Source organism: Bombina bombina, chromosome 3 (assembly GCF_027579735.1).
Source record: "Bombina bombina isolate aBomBom1 chromosome 3, aBomBom1.pri, whole genome shotgun sequence".
Taxonomy (NCBI): domain Eukaryota; kingdom Metazoa; phylum Chordata; class Amphibia; order Anura; family Bombinatoridae; genus Bombina; species Bombina bombina.
Genome location: NC_069501.1, coordinates 293,407,618 through 293,427,168, shown reverse-complemented (window position 1 = coordinate 293,427,168; position 19,551 = coordinate 293,407,618). Strand labels below are relative to the sequence as shown.

Here is a 19,551-nt window from a genome sequence, read left to right as displayed (position 1 = left end):
CAATTAACGGCTGTAATGGATAATTCTATCAAAAACATTTTAGCCAAAATGCCCACTTATCAGCGTAAGCGCGACTGCTCTGTTTTAGATACTGAAGAGCATGAGGACGCTGATGATAATGGTTCTGAAATGCCCCTACACCAGTCTGAGGGGGCCAGGGAGGTTTTGTCTGAGGGAGAAATTTCAGATTCAGGGAAAATTTCTCAACAAGCTGAACCCGATGTGATTACATTTAAATTTAAGTTGGAACATCTCCGCGCTCTGCTTAAGGAGGTATTATCCACTCTGGATGATTGTGAGAATTTGATCATCCCAGAGAAACTATGTAAAATGGACAAGTTCCTAGAGGTCCCGGGGCTCCCAGAAGCTTTTCCTATACCCAAGCGGGTGGCGGACATTGTAAATAAAGAATGGGAAAGGCCCGGTATACCTTTCGTCCCTCCCCCCATATTTAAAAAATTGTTTCCTATGGTCGACCCCAGAAAGGACTTATGGCAGACAGTCCCCAAGGTCGAGGGAGCGGTTTCTACTTTAAACAAACGCACCACTATACCCATAGAAGATAGTTGTGCTTTCAAAGATCCTATGGATAAAAAATTAGAAGGTTTGCTTAAAAAGATGTTTGTTCAGCAAGGTTACCTTCTACAACCAATTTCATGCATTGTCCCTGTCACTACAGCCGCGTGTTTCTGGTTCGATGAACTAGTTAAGGCGATCGATAGTGATTCTCCTCCTTATGAGGAGATTATGGACAGAATCCGTGCTCTCAAATTGGCTAATTCTTTCACCCTAGACGCCACTTTGCAATTGGCTAGGTTAGCGGCGAAAAATTCTGGGTTTGCTATTGTGGCGCGCAGAGCGCTTTGGTTGAAATCTTGGTCAGCGGATGCGTCTTCCAAGAACAAACTACTTAATATTCCTTTCAAGGGGAAAACGCTGTTTGGCCCTGACTTGAAAGAGATTATCTCTGATATCACTGGGGGTAAGGGCCACGCCCTTCCTCAGGATAGGTCTTTCAAGGCCAAAAATAAACCTAATTTTCGTCCCTTTCGTAGAAACGGACCAGCCCCAAGTGCTACGTCCTCTAAGCAAGAGGGTAATACTTCTCAAGCCAAGCCAGCCTGGAGACCAATGCAAGGCTGGAACAAGGGAAAGCAGGCCAAGAAACCTGCCACTGCTACCAAGACAGCATGAAATGTTGGCCCCCGATCCGGGACCGGATCTGGTGGGGGGCAGACTCTCTCTCTTCGCTCAGGCTTGGGCAAGAGATGTTCTGGATCCTTGGGCACTAGAAATAGTCTCCCAAGGTTATCTTCTGGAATTCAAGGGGCTTCCCCCAAGGGGGAGGTTCCACAGGTCTCAATTGTCTTCAGACCACATAAAAAGACAGGCATTCTTACATTGTGTAGAAGACCTGCTAAAAATGGGAGTGATTCATCCAGTTCCATTAGGAGAACAAGGGATGGGGTTCTACTCCAATCTGTTCATAGTTCCCAAAAAAGAGGGAACGTTCAGACCAATCTTAGATCTCAAGATCTTAAACAAGTTTCTCAAGGTTCCATCGTTCAAGATGGAAACCATTCGAACAATTCTTCCTTCCATCCAGGAAGGTCAATTCATGACCACGGTGGATTTAAAGGATGCGTATCTACATATTCCTATCCACAAGGAACATCATCGGTTCCTAAGGTTCGCATTTCTGGACAAGCATTACCAGTTCGTGGCGCTTCCTTTCGGATTAGCCACTGCTCCAAGGATTTTCACAAAGGTACTAGGGTCCCTTCTAGCGGTGCTAAGACCAAGGGGCATTGCAGTAGTACCTTACTTGGACGACATTCTGATTCAAGCGTCGTCCCTTCCTCAAGCAAAGGCTCACACGGACATAGTCCTGGCCTTTCTCAGATCTCACGGATGGAAAGTGAACGTGGAAAAGAGTTCTCTATCTCCGTCGACAAGGGTTCCCTTCTTGGGAACAATAATAGACTCCTTAGAAATGAGGATTTTTCTGACAGAGGCCAGAAAAACAAAACTTCTAAACTCTTGTCGGACACTTCATTCCGTTCCTCTTCCTTCCATAGCGCAGTGCATGGAAGTAATAGGTTTGATGGTAGCGGCAATGGACATAGTTCCTTTTGCGCGCATTCATCTAAGACCATTACAACTGTGCATGCTCAGTCAGTGGAATGGGGACTATACAGACTTGTCTCCGAAGATACAAGTAAATCAGAGGACCAGAGACTCACTCCGTTGGTGGCTGTCCCTGGACAACCTGTCACAAGGGATGACCTTCCGCAGACCAGAGTGGGTCATTGTCACGACCGACGCCAGTCTGATGGGCTGGGGCGCGGTCTGGGGATCCCTGAAAGCTCAGGGTCTTTGGTCTCGGGAAGAATTTCTTCTACCGATAAATATTCTGGAACTGAGAGCGATATTCAATGCTCTCAAGGCTTGGCCTCAGCTAGCGAAGGCCCAGTTCATACGGTTTCAATCAGACAACATGACGACTGTTGCGTACATCAACCATCAGGGGGGATCAAGGAGTTCCCTGGCGATGGAAGAAGTGACCAAAATCATTCAATGGGCGGAGACTCGCTCCTGCCACCTGTCTGCAATCCACACCCCAGGAGTGGAAAATTGGGAAGCGGATTTTCTGAGTCGTCAGACATTGCATCCGGGGGAGTGGGAACTCCATCCGGAAATCTTTGCCCAAATCACTCAACTGTGGGGCATTCCAGACATGGATCTGATGGCCTCTCGTCAGAACTTCAAGGTTCCTTGCTACGGGTCCAGATCCAGGGATCCCAAGGCGACTCTAGTAGATGCACTAGTAGCACCTTGGACCTTCAAACTAGCTTATGTATTCCCGCCGTTTCCTCTCATCCCCAGGCTGGTAGCCAGGATCCATCAGGAGAGGGCGTCGGTGATCTTGATAGCTCCTGCGTGGCCACGCAGGACTTGGTATGCAGATCTGGTGAATATGTCATCGGCTCCACCATGGAAGCTACCTTTGAGACGAGACCTTCTTGTTCAAGGTCCGTTCGAACATCCGAATCTGGTCTCACTCCAGCTGACTGCTTGGAGATTGAACGCTTGATTTTATCAAAACGAGGGTTCTCAGATTCTGTTATTGATACTCTTGTTCAGGCCAGAAAGCCTGTAACTAGAAAAATTTACCACAAAATATGGAAAAAATATATCTGTTGGTGTGAATCTAAAGGATTCCCCTGGGACAAGGTAAAGATTCCTAAGATTCTATCCTTTCTCCAAGAAGGATTGGAGAAAGGATTATCTGCAAGTTCCTTGAAGGGACAGATTTCTGCCTTGTCTGTGTTACTTCACAAAAAGCTGGCAGCTGTGCCAGATGTTCAAGCCTTTGTTCAGGCTCTGGTTAGAATCAAGCCTGTTTACAAACCTTTGACTCCTCCTTGGAGTCTCAACTTAGTTCTTTCAGTTCTTCAGGGGGTTCCGTTTGAACCCTTACATTCCGTTGATATTAAGTTATTATCTTGGAAAGTTTTGTTTTTGGTTGCAATTTCTTCTGCTAGAAGAGTTTCAGAATTATCTGCTCTGCAGTGTTCTCCTCCTTATCTGGTGTTCCATGCAGATAAGGTGGTTTTACGTACTAAACCTGGTTTTCTTCCAAAAGTTGTTTCTAACAAAAACATTAACCAGGAGATAGTCGTGCCTTCTTTGTGTCCGAAACCAGTTTCGAAGAAGGAACGTTTGTTGCACAATTTGGATGTTGTTCGCGCTCTAAAATTCTATTTAGATGCTACAAAGGATTTTAGACAAACATCTTCCTTGTTTGTTGTTTATTCTGGTAAAAGGAGAGGTCAAAAAGCAACTTCTACCTCTCTCTCTTTTTGGATTAAAAGCATCATCAGATTGGCTTACGAGACTGCCGGACGGCAGCCTCCTGAAAGAATCACAGCTCATTCCACTAGGGCTGTGGCTTCCACATGGGCCTTCAAGAACGAGGCTTCTGTTGATCAGATATGTAGGGCAGCGACTTGGTCTTCACTGCACACTTTTACCAAATTTTACAAGTTTGATACTTTTGCTTCTTCTGAGGCTGTTTTTGGGAGAGAGGTTTTGCAAGCCGTGGTGCCTTCCATTTAGGTGACCTGATTTGCTCCCTCCCTTCATCCGTGTCCTAAAGCTTTGGTATTGGTTCCCACAAGTAAGGATGACGCCGTGGACCGGACACACCTATGTTGGAGAAAACAGAATTTTTGTTTACCTGATAAATTACTTTCTCCAACGGTGTGTCCGGTCCACGGCCCGCCCTGGTTTTTTAATCAGGTCTGATAATTTATTTTCTTTAACTACAGTCACCACGGTATCATATGGTTTCTCCTATGCAAATATTCCTCCTTAACGTCGGTCGAATGACTGGGGTAGGCGGAGCCTAGGAGGGATCATGTGACCAGCTTTGCTGGGCTCTTTGCCATTTCCTGTTGGGGAAGAGAATATCCCACAAGTAAGGATGACGCCGTGGACCGGACACACCGTTGGAGAAAGTAATTTATCAGGTAAACATAAATTCTGTTTTTTGCGCCACTAGCATGAAGCACAGAATGGCTGTGGAGGCCGGCAGCCGGGAGTGATGAGCGCTACCAGAAACTGTTAATGGGGCATTCTCATTCATGTGGTCACCAATGTTCCCTCTAATGCCTGTTTTGTGAGCGACCCAGCAGTGAAAAAGTTTATAAGGTAACCACATCCTGCAATTAGCAAAAACTGCACAATGCAGACTGCAAGGTATGGGTCTTATTAACTGTTTGCAGCACACAAAGCTTGCCTTGGATGGAAGGTGGTCACCATTCACAACTTTCATAGTAAGGTGTTGATCCTGCTATATTTGAGGGAATCGTCCTGATAGCCGGAGCTCTAGCTAAGTGTGGCCATCTCTTGGGCACATCGGCTCCACTCCCCACCAAAGGGATTGTTGTTTTATTTTAATCTCTATTGTTCGAGAAAGAACTTTCATACCAGTGTTGGTGTTTTAAAGCTCTAAACAAGTTCCTCAGGGTTCCTATTTTCAAGATGGAAACTAATCAGACGTTTCTGCTTCTTGTGCAGCAAGGTCAGTTTATATCCACAATAGATTTAAAGGATGCCTCTCTTCATGTTTCTATTCACAGGGATCATTATCAGTTTCTAAGGTTTGCCTTTCTAGACAAACATTTTCAGTTCCTCTTCCACTAGGTCTGGCTAAGGCTACCAGATTTTTTTTTATTTTTTTTTAAAGTCCTGGGTTCTCTCTCGTCAGTGATTGTTCCTTACCTGGACAATATCTTGGTACAAGCTGCATCTTTTCATTTAGCAGTATTTCACACCAACAGACTTTTGTTGTTTCTTTAGCAGCAAGGTCGGAAAATCAATTTTCCAGAGTTCTCTTGTTTCCCAGCACAAAGTCACTTTTCTGGGTGTTCAAATATACTCAGTCTCTAAAAGACTCTCTTTGACCGAACAAAGAAGAGTTGAACCTCATAAATTATTTTTTTTCATGGTGGTCCATGAGAGTCCACGAGACCCCAACCTGTTTTTTTCTGATGGTAGCTTTATTTTTTGCACTTCTTTTATTTTTTTTTCCTGCTCCATTTTTTGCTCATTACTATGTCTTACCTTTTTTGTTTGGCTATACATCAGACTAGTTTCTAGTAAGGTTGGAGGGGTTTTATAGGGCTCTTAGGGTTTGGGAATCTTTGCTTCCTCCTAGTGGCCTAGAAGATTAATTCCCAGGAGTAATGGATTGTGGACTCATCACTATGAAATAAATTAATTTATCAGGTAAGCATAAATTATGTTGTTTTTTTTATTAAATTGTTAAATTAAACCTTTTTCTTTTGATTTTGAAGCTAATAGGAAGTAAATGTCTTTGTGCAACTAGACTTTTTAAAGTCTGATAGCTCAGTGGCTGATAACCAGTACTCCCACTTCTCTATTGATAGATAACACACCTTAGATGCATAAAAAAATATTTATATCTTTGTATAGGAATATGTTTCTTTCATGTAATTAGCAAGAGTCCATGAGCTAGTGACGTATGGGATATACATTCCTACCAGGAGGGGCAAAGTTTCCCAAACCTCAAAATGCCTATAAATACACCCCTCACCACACCCACAAATCAGTTTTTACAAACTTTGCCTCCTATGGAGGTGGTGAAGTAAGTTTGTCCAAAAGCATTTAGGCGCCAAATAATGTGGCCGTCTTTTTTGGCGCTAAAAAATATGGGCGTCACTATTGTCTCCACATTATTTAAGTCTCATTATTTATTGCTTCTGGTTGCTAGAAGCTTGTTCACTGGCATTTTTTCCCATTTAAGGAATTTGATCAATTTTGCTTTATATGTTGTTTTTTCTATTACATATTGCAAGATGTCCCAGATTGACCCTGAGTCAGAAGATACTTCTGGAAAATCACTGCCTGGTGCTGGATCTACCAAAGTTAAGTGTATCTGCTGTAAACTTGTGGTATCTGTTCCTCCAGCTGTTGTTTGTAATGAATGTCATGACAAACTTGTTAATGCAGATAATATTTCCTTTAGTAATGTTACATTACCTGTTGCTGTTCCATCAACATCTAATACTCAGAGTGTTCCTGTTAACATAAGAGATTTTGTTTCTAAATCCATTAAGAAGGCTATGTCTGTTATTCCTCCTTCTAGTAAACGTAAAAGGTCTTTTAAAACTTATAATTTTTCAGATGAATTTTTAAATGAACATCATCATTCTGATTCTGATGATTCCTCTGGTTCAGAGGATTCTGTTTCAGAGGTTGATGCTGATAAATCTTCATATTTATTCAAAATGGAATTTATTCGTTCTTTACTTAAAGAAGTCTTAATTGCATTAGAAATAGAGGATTCTGGTCCTCTTGATACTAAATCTAAATTTAAATAATGTTTTTAAATCTCCTGTAGTTATTCCAGAAGTTTTTCCTGTCCCTGATGCTATTTCTGAAGTTATCTCCAGGGAATGGAATAATTTGGGTAATTCATTTACTCCTTCTAAACGTTTTAAGCAATTATATCCTGTGCCATCTGACAGATTAGAGTTCTGGGACAAAATCCCTAAGGTTGATTGGGCTGTCTCTACTCTTGCTAAATGTACTACTATTCCTACGGCAGATAGTACTTCCTTTAAGGATCCTTTAGATAGAAAGATTGAATCCTTTCGAAGAAAAGCTTACTTATGTTCAGGTAATCTTCTTAGACCTGCTATATCTTTAGCAGATGTTGCTGCAGCTTCAACTTTTTGGTTAGAAGCTTTAGCGCAACAAGTAACAGATCATAATTCTCATAGCATTGTTAATCTTCTTCAACATGCTAATAACTTTATTTGTGATGCCATCTTTGATATCATTAGAGTTGAGGTCAGGTATATGTCTCTAGCTATTTTAGCTAGAAGAGCTTTATGGCTTAAAACTTGGAATGCTGATATGTCTTCTAAGTCAACTTTGCTTTCCCTTTCTTTCCAGGGTAATAAATTATTTGGTTCTCAGTTGGATTCTATTATCTCAACTGTTACTGGAGGGAAAGGAACTTTTTTACCACAGGATAAAAAATCTAAAGGTAAATTTAGGTCTAATAATCGTTTTCGTTCCTTTCGTCACAATAAGGAACAAAAGCCTGATCCTTCACCCACAGGAGCAGTATCAGTTTGGAAACCATCTCCAGTCTGGAATAAATCCAAGCCTTTTAGAAAACCAAAGCCAGCTCCCAAGTCCACATGAAGGTGCGGCCCTCATTCCAGCCCAGCTGGTAGGGGGCAGATTACGATTTTTCAAAGAAATTTGGATCAATTCAATTCACAATCTTTGGATTCAGAACATTGTTTCAGAAGGGTACAGAATTGGCTTCAAGATAAGGCCTCCTGCAAAGAGATTTTTTCTTTCCCGTGTCCCAGTAAATCCAGCGAAGGCTCAAGCATTTCTGAAATATGTTTCAGATCTAGAGTTGGCTGGAGTAATTATGCCAGTTCCAGTTCTGGAACAGGGGCTGGGGTTTTATTCAAATCTCTTCATTGTACCAAAGAAGGAGAATTCCTTCAGACCAGTTCTGGATCTAAAAATATTGAATCGTTATGTAAGGATACCAACATTCAAAATGGTAACTATAAGGGGGGGGCGGAGCCAACTGCGAAACTGTTAGGTCGCACATTTCAATAGCTCTGGCCATTTCAATTATAAAATAAGAATTTAACTACTGTACAAGCTTTTTTATTGAACCATTGATGAATATCAGTTAATGTGGATGATCCCTACACCTAATCCAACACTACCTACTACTGCATTGACAAAATATTGCCAGCATCGGGTGTTAAACACTGATAGTTGGATAGGAGAGCCGCCATCTTTTGGCCTACGCAGCATTCACAGGGAAGAACAAGACTGTTCAGCGGTGCTTGAATAACTTTTGGATTTGACATCTGCCGTCATACCTTATCATGGATACCGCAGAGCGCATTATGGAAGAGATACACTGCTTTTTAGACAGCTATTGTGATGTGTTCAAATGCTTCAAAGTGTTAGCACCTCGGCAGACGGAAACAGTGTCCGTGGCCTGTCCTGATCGTGTTCCCACAGCTATTATTGCCCTAGAGGGGGGGAGCGCTTTGGGGCCCCGGCGCTCCTCACCTACTCGACACCACCTACAGAGCACTTTGGGAGCAGAGAGTGCGGTGACAGGAGCCCACTCCAACACAGCAGAAGCGGGAGGCGACCTGCCTAAAGCTGATCGCTTAATACCTCTGAGCACTGCCTACAATGCATTAGTTGCAGTGGATTGCGATCTCTTGGTGCGGCATCGAGTGTCAATTATAGCAACAAGTAGCGGGTTGTTTGGTCTGAAACAGGTAGGTCGGCTCGATGAGAAGGCAGCCCAAAACACACTTTACCGCATTGCCTCAGAACTTTTTTCCCTACCGGACTGCCTTGCCCAACTTAGCTGGATTGCCACAGTTCAAAGTCTTCAACTCCATGGTGGCTTTAAGAAAAATACCCTGAAAACCGGAGTGGGTTAAATTCTTCTTTGTGTAGACGTCTCTCTTAGCCTTGTAAGACTGATAATATGACCCATTCAGGGACGGACTGGCTATTACTTTTCTGGGACTTAACCATCCTAACTATATTGTGAGACCAACTTTGTTTTTATAATGGGTGCTGAACATTTCCAGGATCTCTAAATATACTGTTGGACTTTTGTGTATCACCGTGGGTCCCATATGTTCGTTTTAAAGCTGTTACTGGTAGCCTCATGCTATTTTATTAAAGTTCAAGGTTGACAACCTTAAGGTCTGAGCTCCACACAAATTCCTGCCCATATATCTATATGGCTTTATAATTTCAAGCTCTCCGTTGCTTATTTGCATCCACTGTAACAAAAGTAGAATATCAGTGTTCCATTGTTTAAATACCTCTATGTCTACAGGTTATCATAATTTGCATATATATATGGCGTTTAGGTGTAGCATTTATATACTATGCTGACTTTTGGAACGGAATATGCAGGTTCTGTACAGCTAGTTTCTATAATGATGAAACACATGTGAAGGTCGTCATACACAGCTAGAATGTATAGGTGGAATGTCGTCTCTACTATTAATCTAAGAAGTGGTGAAGCTAGGAATGTTTATTTCTCCTCTACACATATCAGACATGCTAAATAGGAGTAGACTCTCATGTGAGTAGACAATGAAGAGCACATTGGCAACAGGCATTACACTAGCATTGCTATCCCGTCTCTAACCTGGGGGCTAAGCGATACATTTCTATCCTCAGGGACTACACATAACAGCATATTAGCTGAATGTGCTGTTACACTACATGTTATAACTCTTGGTCCTACACAAAAGGCTTACACACTATTTGAAGGTGCTTGATGTCTGCCTACTGATCAATTTGCTTGCCTCATCTATTGCTAGTATACGCATGAGTGATTGAAATGATATTGAGGGGCCTGGGTATCTCTCACACATACACTGAATGGAGCTTAAAATTTATGATTAGGGCTGAGACCCCCTTATTCAGTTTTCGCCACCAACATAAGTAATATACTTGATGTATTTCACCTTGCATGTGCCAGCTCTGCATATATAGTTGAATGACTATTATACTGTTATCTTATGCTTGAGATATGTTTTGTCTTCCACAAGCCAGTTCACCATGGTTTGACAGTTTCCCACGCAATATATTGTAGTTATTGTACTCAATTTAACACCTCCCCCCACTCCCCCCCCCATAATATACCTCCTATCTTTGGAGGGTTAACTATGCGGCTTCTCTTGCCTATGCCGTAACCAAACTATTGTTCCCACATATTTTACCATATTATTTACACAGTGGTGTAATACTCCCATACCGTCTTCCTTTTTTTTTATCATATACCATGTCAATTGCTAATTTACTTTATGCTTACAAATCTAGAAGTGACCACTCAAATTATTCATTTTAGTTTATTAAAAGAGGTTCCAGTCTTTTCTATAAGGTTATGCACATTGAAAATTGTATTCTTCTACTTGTATAGAAATCGTTAAACTGAAACGTACTATTTCTACTTGTTTTCACATTGTGCTGTTTCATATATGCTGTAATACTTTTGCATAACCTCAATAAAAAATTTTTTTTAAAAAATGGTAACTATAAGGACTATCCTGCCTTTTGTTCAGCAAGGGCATTATATGTCCACAATAGATTTACAGGATGCATATCTGCATATTCCGATTCATCCAGATCACTATCAGTTTCTGAGATTCTCTTTCCTAGACAAGCATTACCAGTTTGTGGCTCTGCCGTTTGGCCTAGCAACAGCTCCAAGAATTTTTACAAAGGTTCTCGGTGCCCTTCTGTCTGTAATCAGAGAACAGGGTATTGTGGTATTTCCTTATTTGGACGATATCTTGGTACTTGCTCAGTCTTCACATTTAGCAGAATCTCATACGAATCGACTTGTGTTGTTTCTTCGACATCATGGTTGGAGGATCAATTTACCGAAAAGTTCATTGATTCCTCAGACAAGGGTAACCTTTTTAGGTTTCCAGATAGATTCAGTGTCCATGACTCTGTCTCTGACAGACAAGAGACGTCTAAAATTGATCTCAGCTTGTCGAAACCTTCAGTCTCAATCATTCCCTTCGGTAGCCTTATGCATGGAAATTCTAGGTCTTATGACTGCTGAATCGGACGCGATCCCCTTTGCTCGTTTTCACATGCGACCTCTTCAGCTCTGTATGCTGAACCAGTGGTGCAGGGATTACACAAAGATATCTCAATTAATATCTTTAAAACCGATTGTACGACACTCTCTGACGTGGTGGACAGATCACCATCGTTTAGTTCAGGGGGCTTCTTTTGTTCTTCCGACCTGGACTGTAATTTCAACAGATGCAAGTCTGACAGGTTGGGGAGCTGTTTGGGGGTCTCTGACAGCACAAGGGGTTTGGGAATCTCAGGAGGTGAGATTACCAATAAATATTTTGGAACTTCGTGCAATTTTCAGAGCTCTTCAGTCATGGCCTCTTCTAAAGAGAGAATCGTTCATTTGTTTTCAAACAGACAATGTCACAACTGTGGCATATATCAATCATCAAGGAGGGACTCACAGTCCTCTGGCTATGAAAGAAGTATCTCGAATAATGGTATGGGCGGAATCCAGCTCCTGTCTAATTTCTGCGGTTCATATCCCAGGTATAGACAATTGGGAAGCGGATTATCTCAGTCGCCAAACGTTACATCCGGGCGAATGGTCTCTTCACCCAGAGGTATTTCTTCAGATTGTTCAAATGTGGGAACTTCCAGAAATAGATCTGATGGCTTCTCATCTAAACAAGAAACTTCCCAGGTATCTGTCCAGATCCAGGGATCCTCAGGCGGAAGCAGTGGATGCATTGTCACTTCCTTGGAAGTATCATCCTGCCTATATCTTTCCGCCTCTAGTTCTTCTTCCAAGAGTAATCTCCAAGATTCTGAAGGAATGCTCGTTTGTTCTGCTGGTGGCTCCAGCATGGCCTCACAGGTTTTGGTATGCGGATCTTGTCCGGATGGCCTCTTGCCAACCGTGGACTCTTCCATTAAGACCAGACCTTCTGTCGCAAGGTCCTTTTTACCATCAGGATCTCAAATCCTTAAATTTAAAGGTATGGAGATTGAACGCTTGATTCTTAGTCAAAGAGGTTTCTCTGACTCTGTGATTAATACTATGTTACAGGCTCGTAAATCTGTATCTAGGAAGATATATTATCGAGTCTGGAAGACTTACATTTCTTGGTGTCTTTCTCATCATTTTTCCTGGCATTCTTTTAGAATTCCGAGAATTTTACAGTTTCTTCAGGATGGTTTGGATAAAGGTTTGTCTGCAAGTTCCTTGAAAGGACAAATCTCTGCTCTTTCTGTTCTTTTTCACAGAAAGATTGCTAATCTTCCTGATATTCATTGTTTTGTACAAGCTTTGGTTCGTATAAAACCTGTTATTAAGTCAATTTCTCCTCCTTGGAGTTTGAATTTGGTTCTGGGGGCTCTTCAAGCTCCTCCGTTTGAACCTATGCATTCATTGGACATTAAATTACTTTCTTGGAAAGTTTTGTTTCTTTTGGCCATCTCTTCTGCTAGAAGAGTTTCTGAATTATCTGCTCTTTCTTGTGAGTCTCCTTTTCTGATTTTTCATCAGGATAAGGCGGTGTTGCGAACTTCTTTTAAATTTTTACCTAAGGTTGTGAATTCTAACAACGTTAGTAGAGAAATTGTGGTTCCTTCATTGTGTCCTAATCCTAAGAATTCTAAGGAGAGATCATTGCATTCTTTGGATGTAGTTAGAGCTTTGAAATATTATGTTGAAGCTACTAAGAATTTCCGAAAGACTTCTAGTCTATTTGTTATCTTTTCCGGTTCTAGGAAAGGTCAGAAGGCCTCTGCCATTTCTTTGGCATCTTGGTTGAAATCTTTAATTCATCATGCTTATGTCGAGTCGGGTAAAACTCTGTCTCAAAGGATTACAGCTCATTCTACTAGGTCAGTTTCTACTTCCTGGGCGTTTAGGAATGAAGCTTCGGTTGATCAGATTTGCAAAGCAGCAACTTGGTCTTCTTTGCATACTTTTACTAAATTCTACCATTTTGATGTGTTTTCTTCTTCTGAAGCAGTTTTTGGTAGAAAAGTACTTCAGGCAGCTGTTTCAGTTTGATTCTTCTGCTTATAATTTCAGTTTTTTTCATTATAAGATTTAAACTTTATTTTGGGTGTGGATTATTTTCAGCGGAATTGGCTGTCTTTATTTTATCCCTCCCTCTCTAGTGACTCTTGCGTGGAAGATCCACATCTTGGGTAGTCATTATCCCATACGTCACTAGCTCATGGACTCTTGCTAATTACATGAAAGAAAACATAATTTATGTAAGAACTTACCTGATAAATTCATTTCTTTCATATTAGCAAGAGTCCATGAGACCCACCCGTTTTGTGGTGGTTATGATTTTTTGTATAAAGCACAATTATTCCAATTCCTTATTTTTTATGCTTTCGCACTTTTGTCTTATCACCCCACTTCTTGGCTATGCGTTAAACTGATTTGTGGGTGTGGTGAGGGGTGTATTTATAGGCATTTTGAGGTTTGGGAAACTTTGCCCCTCCTGGTAGGAATGTATATCCCATACGTCACTAGCTCATGGACTCTTGCTAATATGAAAGAAATGAATTTATCAGGTAAGTTCTTACATAAATTATGTTTTTATTCCCTGCCCCTCCAAAAAAAAATATTTTATGTAATAAAATTTCTTTTTACTTTAGTGACTTATGAATTTCTAAGAGATGCGCCTCCCGGTTTCTACCCGAGACTTGGTCTAATTGGCTTTGCAGGAATTGTTGGATTGTTTCTTGCCAGAGGTAAGTCTTTTTAAATGTTCTCAAAATCTAATGGCTGGAAAAGCAAAACATGTTCAGCATTTTTCCATCTAAAGGGGAGGAGAGTCCACGGCTTCATTCATTACTGTTTTGAATTAAGAACCTGGCCACCAGGAGGAGGAAAAGACACCACAGCCAAAGGCTTAAATACCTCCCCCACTTCCCTCATCCCCCAGTCATTCTTTGCCTTTCGTCACAGGATGTTCAGGACCCTTGGGTGCTAGAAGTTGTCTCCCAGAGTTACAGGGTAGGGTTCAGATCCCATCCGCCCGAAGGCAGATTCCTCCTGTCAAACCTGTCTTCAAGACCAGAAAAGAGAGGTCTTTCTAGAGTATGTGAGAGATCTCGCCTCTCTCGGGGTTATCGTACCACTACCCGTAGCCGAAAGGGGTCTAGGGTACTATTCCAACCTTTTTGTGGTTTCAAAGATGGAGGGCACGGTCTGCCCGATTCTGGACCTAAAGTGTTTAAACAAGTTTCTTTCTAATAACACTATGAGTCCACGGATCATCTAATTACTATTGGGAATATTACTCCTTCCCAGCAGGAGGCGGCAAAGAGCACCACAGCAAAGCTGTTAAATATCACCTCCCTTCCCTCCAACCCCAGTCATTATCTTTGCCTACGTTAGAGCAAGGAAGTGGTAAAGTTAGGTGTTAGGAAAAGATTCCTCAAGCAAGATTTTATTATTTTTTAAGCAGTGCAAGATTGTTCTGCTTTGCTCTAGGGTGTAGCCATAGTCCATATCAGTCTCTTCAGTAGAGCAGTGGTGGCTTTAAAGCAATGGGAACTTGTGGGACATAATTCTCACTGTGCCTCCCATATATTTATGCTGCCCTATCCATGCAAGCCTGAGTAAGATTACTCAGTCTGTGTTTCTATCCACAGGTCCATGTGAGGGATCTGGTCTCTCAAACCTAGTGAGCTGCCGTGCTGCCTGGCAGAAGTCTTAAGGTAAGTGCTAACTGTAATTTTTTTCTGGGACACATACAGAGAAAAAGATAGCACTTTCACATTTAAAAATTTGGGGGGGCAAGTCAGGGGAATGTTTATTAAGGGCAACAGAGCAGGCACTGGGGACAAGGAGAATCTGGCTCAGTGATGGTGGTGTATGTGTTTTAACTTTACTCCCGATTGGGAATTTGTCCCGATTGGGAATTTGTTTGTGGTTACGCCCACAATGGTCAGAGTTCGATTCGGCGACAGTCTATTGAACGCCTTTTTGTCTGGCCCCGTATCACTTCCTGTGTTCCGCATTAGAAATCAGCTGCGTCACAGTTACGGACCGTTAATGTTAACAGACCTCTGCAGTTAGACGTTTGAGTCCGGATTAACTACAGCTCATATACCTCATTAGTAGGCAGGCAGGTAAGCACCTCAGCAGGGCTAAGCTGATGTGTAGAGTTGTCTGAGTTATTTTGGGGGCCATTGTTTATTTCAAGTGACAGAAAAATAAAGCAGTTATTTTTGTTGTTTAAAATTTAAAGAGACAGTAACAATATTTTTTTGGGGATGCTATTTTCTAAATAAAAATATCAATTTTGTCTGTTTATTGGTGAATAAAGATGGGCCAAGAAACCCTGCAATATGTTACATGTTCTTTATGTTTTGATGCTAATGTAGAACCACCAATCCCTTTCTATTCCTCATGTATTGAGAGAACTTTACATTATAGGGATAGACTTTTTCCTGAGCCAACATTGTCTAAGGCAGATACTGTTCAGGAGTCTTCTGATAATGTTCAAGATATGCCGCAGCTTTCTCCTCATATGTCCCAAAATTTAGCGTCCATACAGCCAGTGCCCTGCGCTTCCTCTATTACACCACCTGGAGTTACCTTGCAAGACATTGCTTCCCTAATGTCATCAGCGGTATCTTGATGCGTTCTCTGCTTTTCCCATGCTGCAGGGAAAGCGCAAGAGGAAATGTAATCAATCTGTGAATAAGGTTGCTGCACAGTAGTGGCTATTCCGAATGTTTCTTCCCAGAAGCCTGAGGAGGAAGATACTTTGGTAGCATCTGAGGGGGAAATCTCAGACTCAGACAGTGTAATACCTTTATCTGATACTGAAGTTGTTTCTTTCAGGTTTAAGCTTGAACACCTCCGATTGTTACTTAAAGTGAAGGTAAAGTTAGCCTTTATTAACTACAATCTACCATTTATCATTATCACCTTACTCTAGTCGCTAAGTTATTTTTGTTATTTTTCAGGTATTTTACTTAAAAAAATCTATTTCCAATTCCCTACCGTTTGGGTCCTGACTCCTCCCAAGCCCTACTTCCTTCTTCAGCGATCCCACCCGCTTTCTCCGCCTCTAAAATGCGCGTTCACGGATCCGGAATAAAATGAGCATGCGCTACTCGCGATCCTAATTTTCAATGCGCATGCGCTACTTGCCGATGTCAAGAGATTTGCTTGTCTGCATCCGTAATAAGCAGATGTGAGGACGCAGTAAGGCTGGGATTCCTAACTGGCAGTAGGACGCATGCGCAAAACAGGAGCGCGCGTGGGTATCAAGATAAGGAAAAAATCAATGGCGCATGCACTTTACAGTAAAGGGGCGGGTGACGTAGTTTGACGGTCGCCTAACGGCCGAAAAATCAGTTGGCTAGGAAAAACATGTGATCGAAAGGGAAAAAAATTATATATTTACGGGTTGAATTTGTGCACGGGTAGAAACAGCTTCATAAAGGTGATATCTTTCTTAATACTCATTAATATAAAATCTGATGAATGAAAGTTATAGTGTTTTTCCACACATAAGGCTATACTACATAGACATTGGGGGAACTTTACCATCACTTTAAGGAGGTTTTAGCTACCCTGGACGACTCCGACACTACCATCCTAAGAAGTCTAGTAAACTAAACAAGTACTTTGACGTGCCCTCCATGGTGGAGGTATTTCCTGTACCAGATAGGGCTACAGAGATTATTGCTAAGGAATGGGAGAGACCGGGTATTCCTTTTTCTCCATCCCCTATATTTAAAAAGATGTTTCCTATAGCAGACTCTATCAAGGAGTCTTGGCAGACGGTACCCAAGGTGGAGGAGGCAATTTCCACGCTCGCCAAGAGAACTACTATTCCCATAGAGGAAAGTTGTTCCTTGAAGGATCCTATGGACAAGAAGTTAAAGGGGTTACTCAAGAAAATGTATGTACACCAGGGTTTTCAATGGCAACCCGCAGTTTGTATTGCTACTGTCACTAGTGCGGCAGCATACTGGTTTGTTGCATTGTCTGATTCTATTCGGACAGACACTCCCCTCGAGGAAATCCAGGATAGGATAAAGGCCCTTAAGTTGGCAAACTCCTTTATTACAGATGTTTCCCTTCAGGTTATTAAGCTGGGAGCTAAGATTTCTGGTTTTGCTGTACTTGGCCGCAGAGCTTTATGGTTGAAGTCTTGGTCTGCGGATGTGTCATCTAAGTCTAAACTTCTGGCGATTCCTTACAAGGGAAAGACCTTGTTTGGGCCGGGTTTGACGGAAATAATTTCTGACATTACAGGAGGGAAAGGGACTTTTCCTCCCTCAGGATAAGAGAAATAAACAAAAGGGACATCAGAGTAAATTTTGTTCCTTTCGGAATTTCAAAGGAAATACTTCCACTCCCTCTTCCAAGCAGGAGCAGTCCAAGCCCTCCTGGAGGCCCAATCAGTCAGGGAAAACAATCCAAAAATTATTGAATCAAAAACGGCATGAAGGGCTTGCCTACAATCAGGGACCGGATTTTGTGGGGAGCAGACTTTCCTTCTTCATTCAGGATTGGGTTTGAGATGTTCAGGATCCCTGGACGGTGGAAATCGTGTCCCAGGGATACAAACTAGAGTTCAAGACATTTTCTACCAGGGGCAGGTTTCTCCTTTCAAGATTATCTGTAGACCAGACAAAAAGAGAGGCGTTCTTACACTGTGTTTGGGACCTCTCCGACCTGGGAGTGATAGTTCCTGTTCCAATACAGGAACGGGTGTGGGGTTCTATTCCAATCTGTTCATGGTTCCCAAAAAGGAGGGAACCTTCAGACAAATTTTAGATCTCAAGAGTCTAAACAAATTCCTCAGAGTGCCGTCCTTCAAGATGGAAACTATTTGTTCCATTCTTCCTTTGTTCCAAGAGGGTCAATTTATGACAACGGTGGATTTAAAGGACGCGTACCTGCAAGTTCCTATCCACAGGGATTGTCACAAGTTTCTAAGGTTTGCATTTCTAGACAAACACTTCCAGTTCGTGGCTCTTCCATTCGGCCTTGCCACAGCTCCCAGAATTTTCTCAAAGGTTCTTAGTACTCTGTTGGCGGTGCTCTGATTGCGGGGCATTAAAGTGGCGCCTTATCTGGACGACATTCTGGTTCAGGCGCCATCCTTTCGACAAGCAAGATCCCACACGGAAATGTTGTTATCTTTCCTTCAATCTCACGGATGTAAGGTAAATTTGGAAAAGAGTTCCTTAGTTCCAAATACAAGGGTAATTTTCTTGGGAACCATAATAGATTCCTTATCAATGAAGATTTTTCTGACAGAAGTCAGGAAATCAAAGATTTTCGATTCTTGCCTAGCGCTTCAGTCCTCTCCTCGGCCATCAGTGGCTCAGTGCATGGAGGTAATTGGTCTGATGGTAGCGGCAATGGACATCATTCCGTTCGCTAGTTTCCACCTCAGACCTCTGCAGTTAAGCATGCTCAGCCAGTGGAACGGAGATTATGCGGATCTGTCTCTGCGATTACAGCTTGAGCAGGAGGCTAGAGATTCTCTTCTTTGGTGGTTGTCTCAGGATCATTTCTCACAAGGAACCTGCTTTCGCAGACCCTCTTGGGTGATTGGGATGGGGAGCAGTCTGGGGCTCTCTAAAAGGCTCAGGGAACATGGACTCGGTCGGAGTCCATTCTACCCATAAACATTCTGGAGCTGTGAGCAATCTTCAATGCTCTTCTGACCTGGCCTCAGTTACCGTTGGCCCGGTTCATCAGGTTCCAGTCGGACAACATAAATTCAGTGGCTTACATCAACCATCAGGGAGGAACACGGAGTTCCTTGGCTATGACAGAGGTATCCAAGATAATTCAGTGGGCGAGACCCACAATTGCTGTCTGTTGGCGATTCACATCCCGGGAGTGGACAACTAGGAGGCAGACTTCCTGAGCAGGCAGACCTTTCACCTAGGGGAGTGGGAACTCCATCCGGAAGTATTTTTCAGCCTGATTCTCAAATGGGTTCAGCCGGAATTGGATATCATGGCATCTCGGCAGAATGCCAAGCTCCCGAGGTATGGGTCGAGGTCAAGGGACCCTCAGGCTGTACTGATAGACGCCCTGGCGGTACTTCAAGGGCCCTTCCTTCACCCAAATCTAGTTTGTCTGAAGCTGACTGCTTGGAGATTGGACTGCTTGGGATTTTTGGATTCCGTCATTGAGACCATGATTCAGACTCGTAAACCTGTGACTAGAAAGATTTACTACAAGATATGGCGTAAATATCTATATTGTTGTGAATCCAAGGGCTACTCTTGGAGTAGAGTTAGAGAAGGGTTTATTGGCAAGTTCCCTAAAGGGGCAAATATCTGCCTTGTCTATTTTGTTACATAAACATCTAGCGGACGTCCCAGACGTGCAATCTTCTTGGTCAGGATCAGGCCTGTGTTCAAGCCAGTTAC

The 19,551-nt window shown here is 42.4% G+C and overlaps 1 protein-coding gene across 1 annotated transcript in view; it reads left to right on the top strand.

Annotated features, from left to right (window-relative positions):
• The window catches only part of APOO (apolipoprotein O), a 420,782-nt gene that overhangs the window by 248,980 nt on the left and 152,251 nt on the right, over nucleotides 1-19,551 (top strand). Inside the window, 1 exon segment of the mRNA XM_053706366.1 lies at nucleotides 13,786-13,881. Within this exon segment, the coding sequence (XP_053562341.1) occupies nucleotides 13,786-13,881 (96 nt within the window).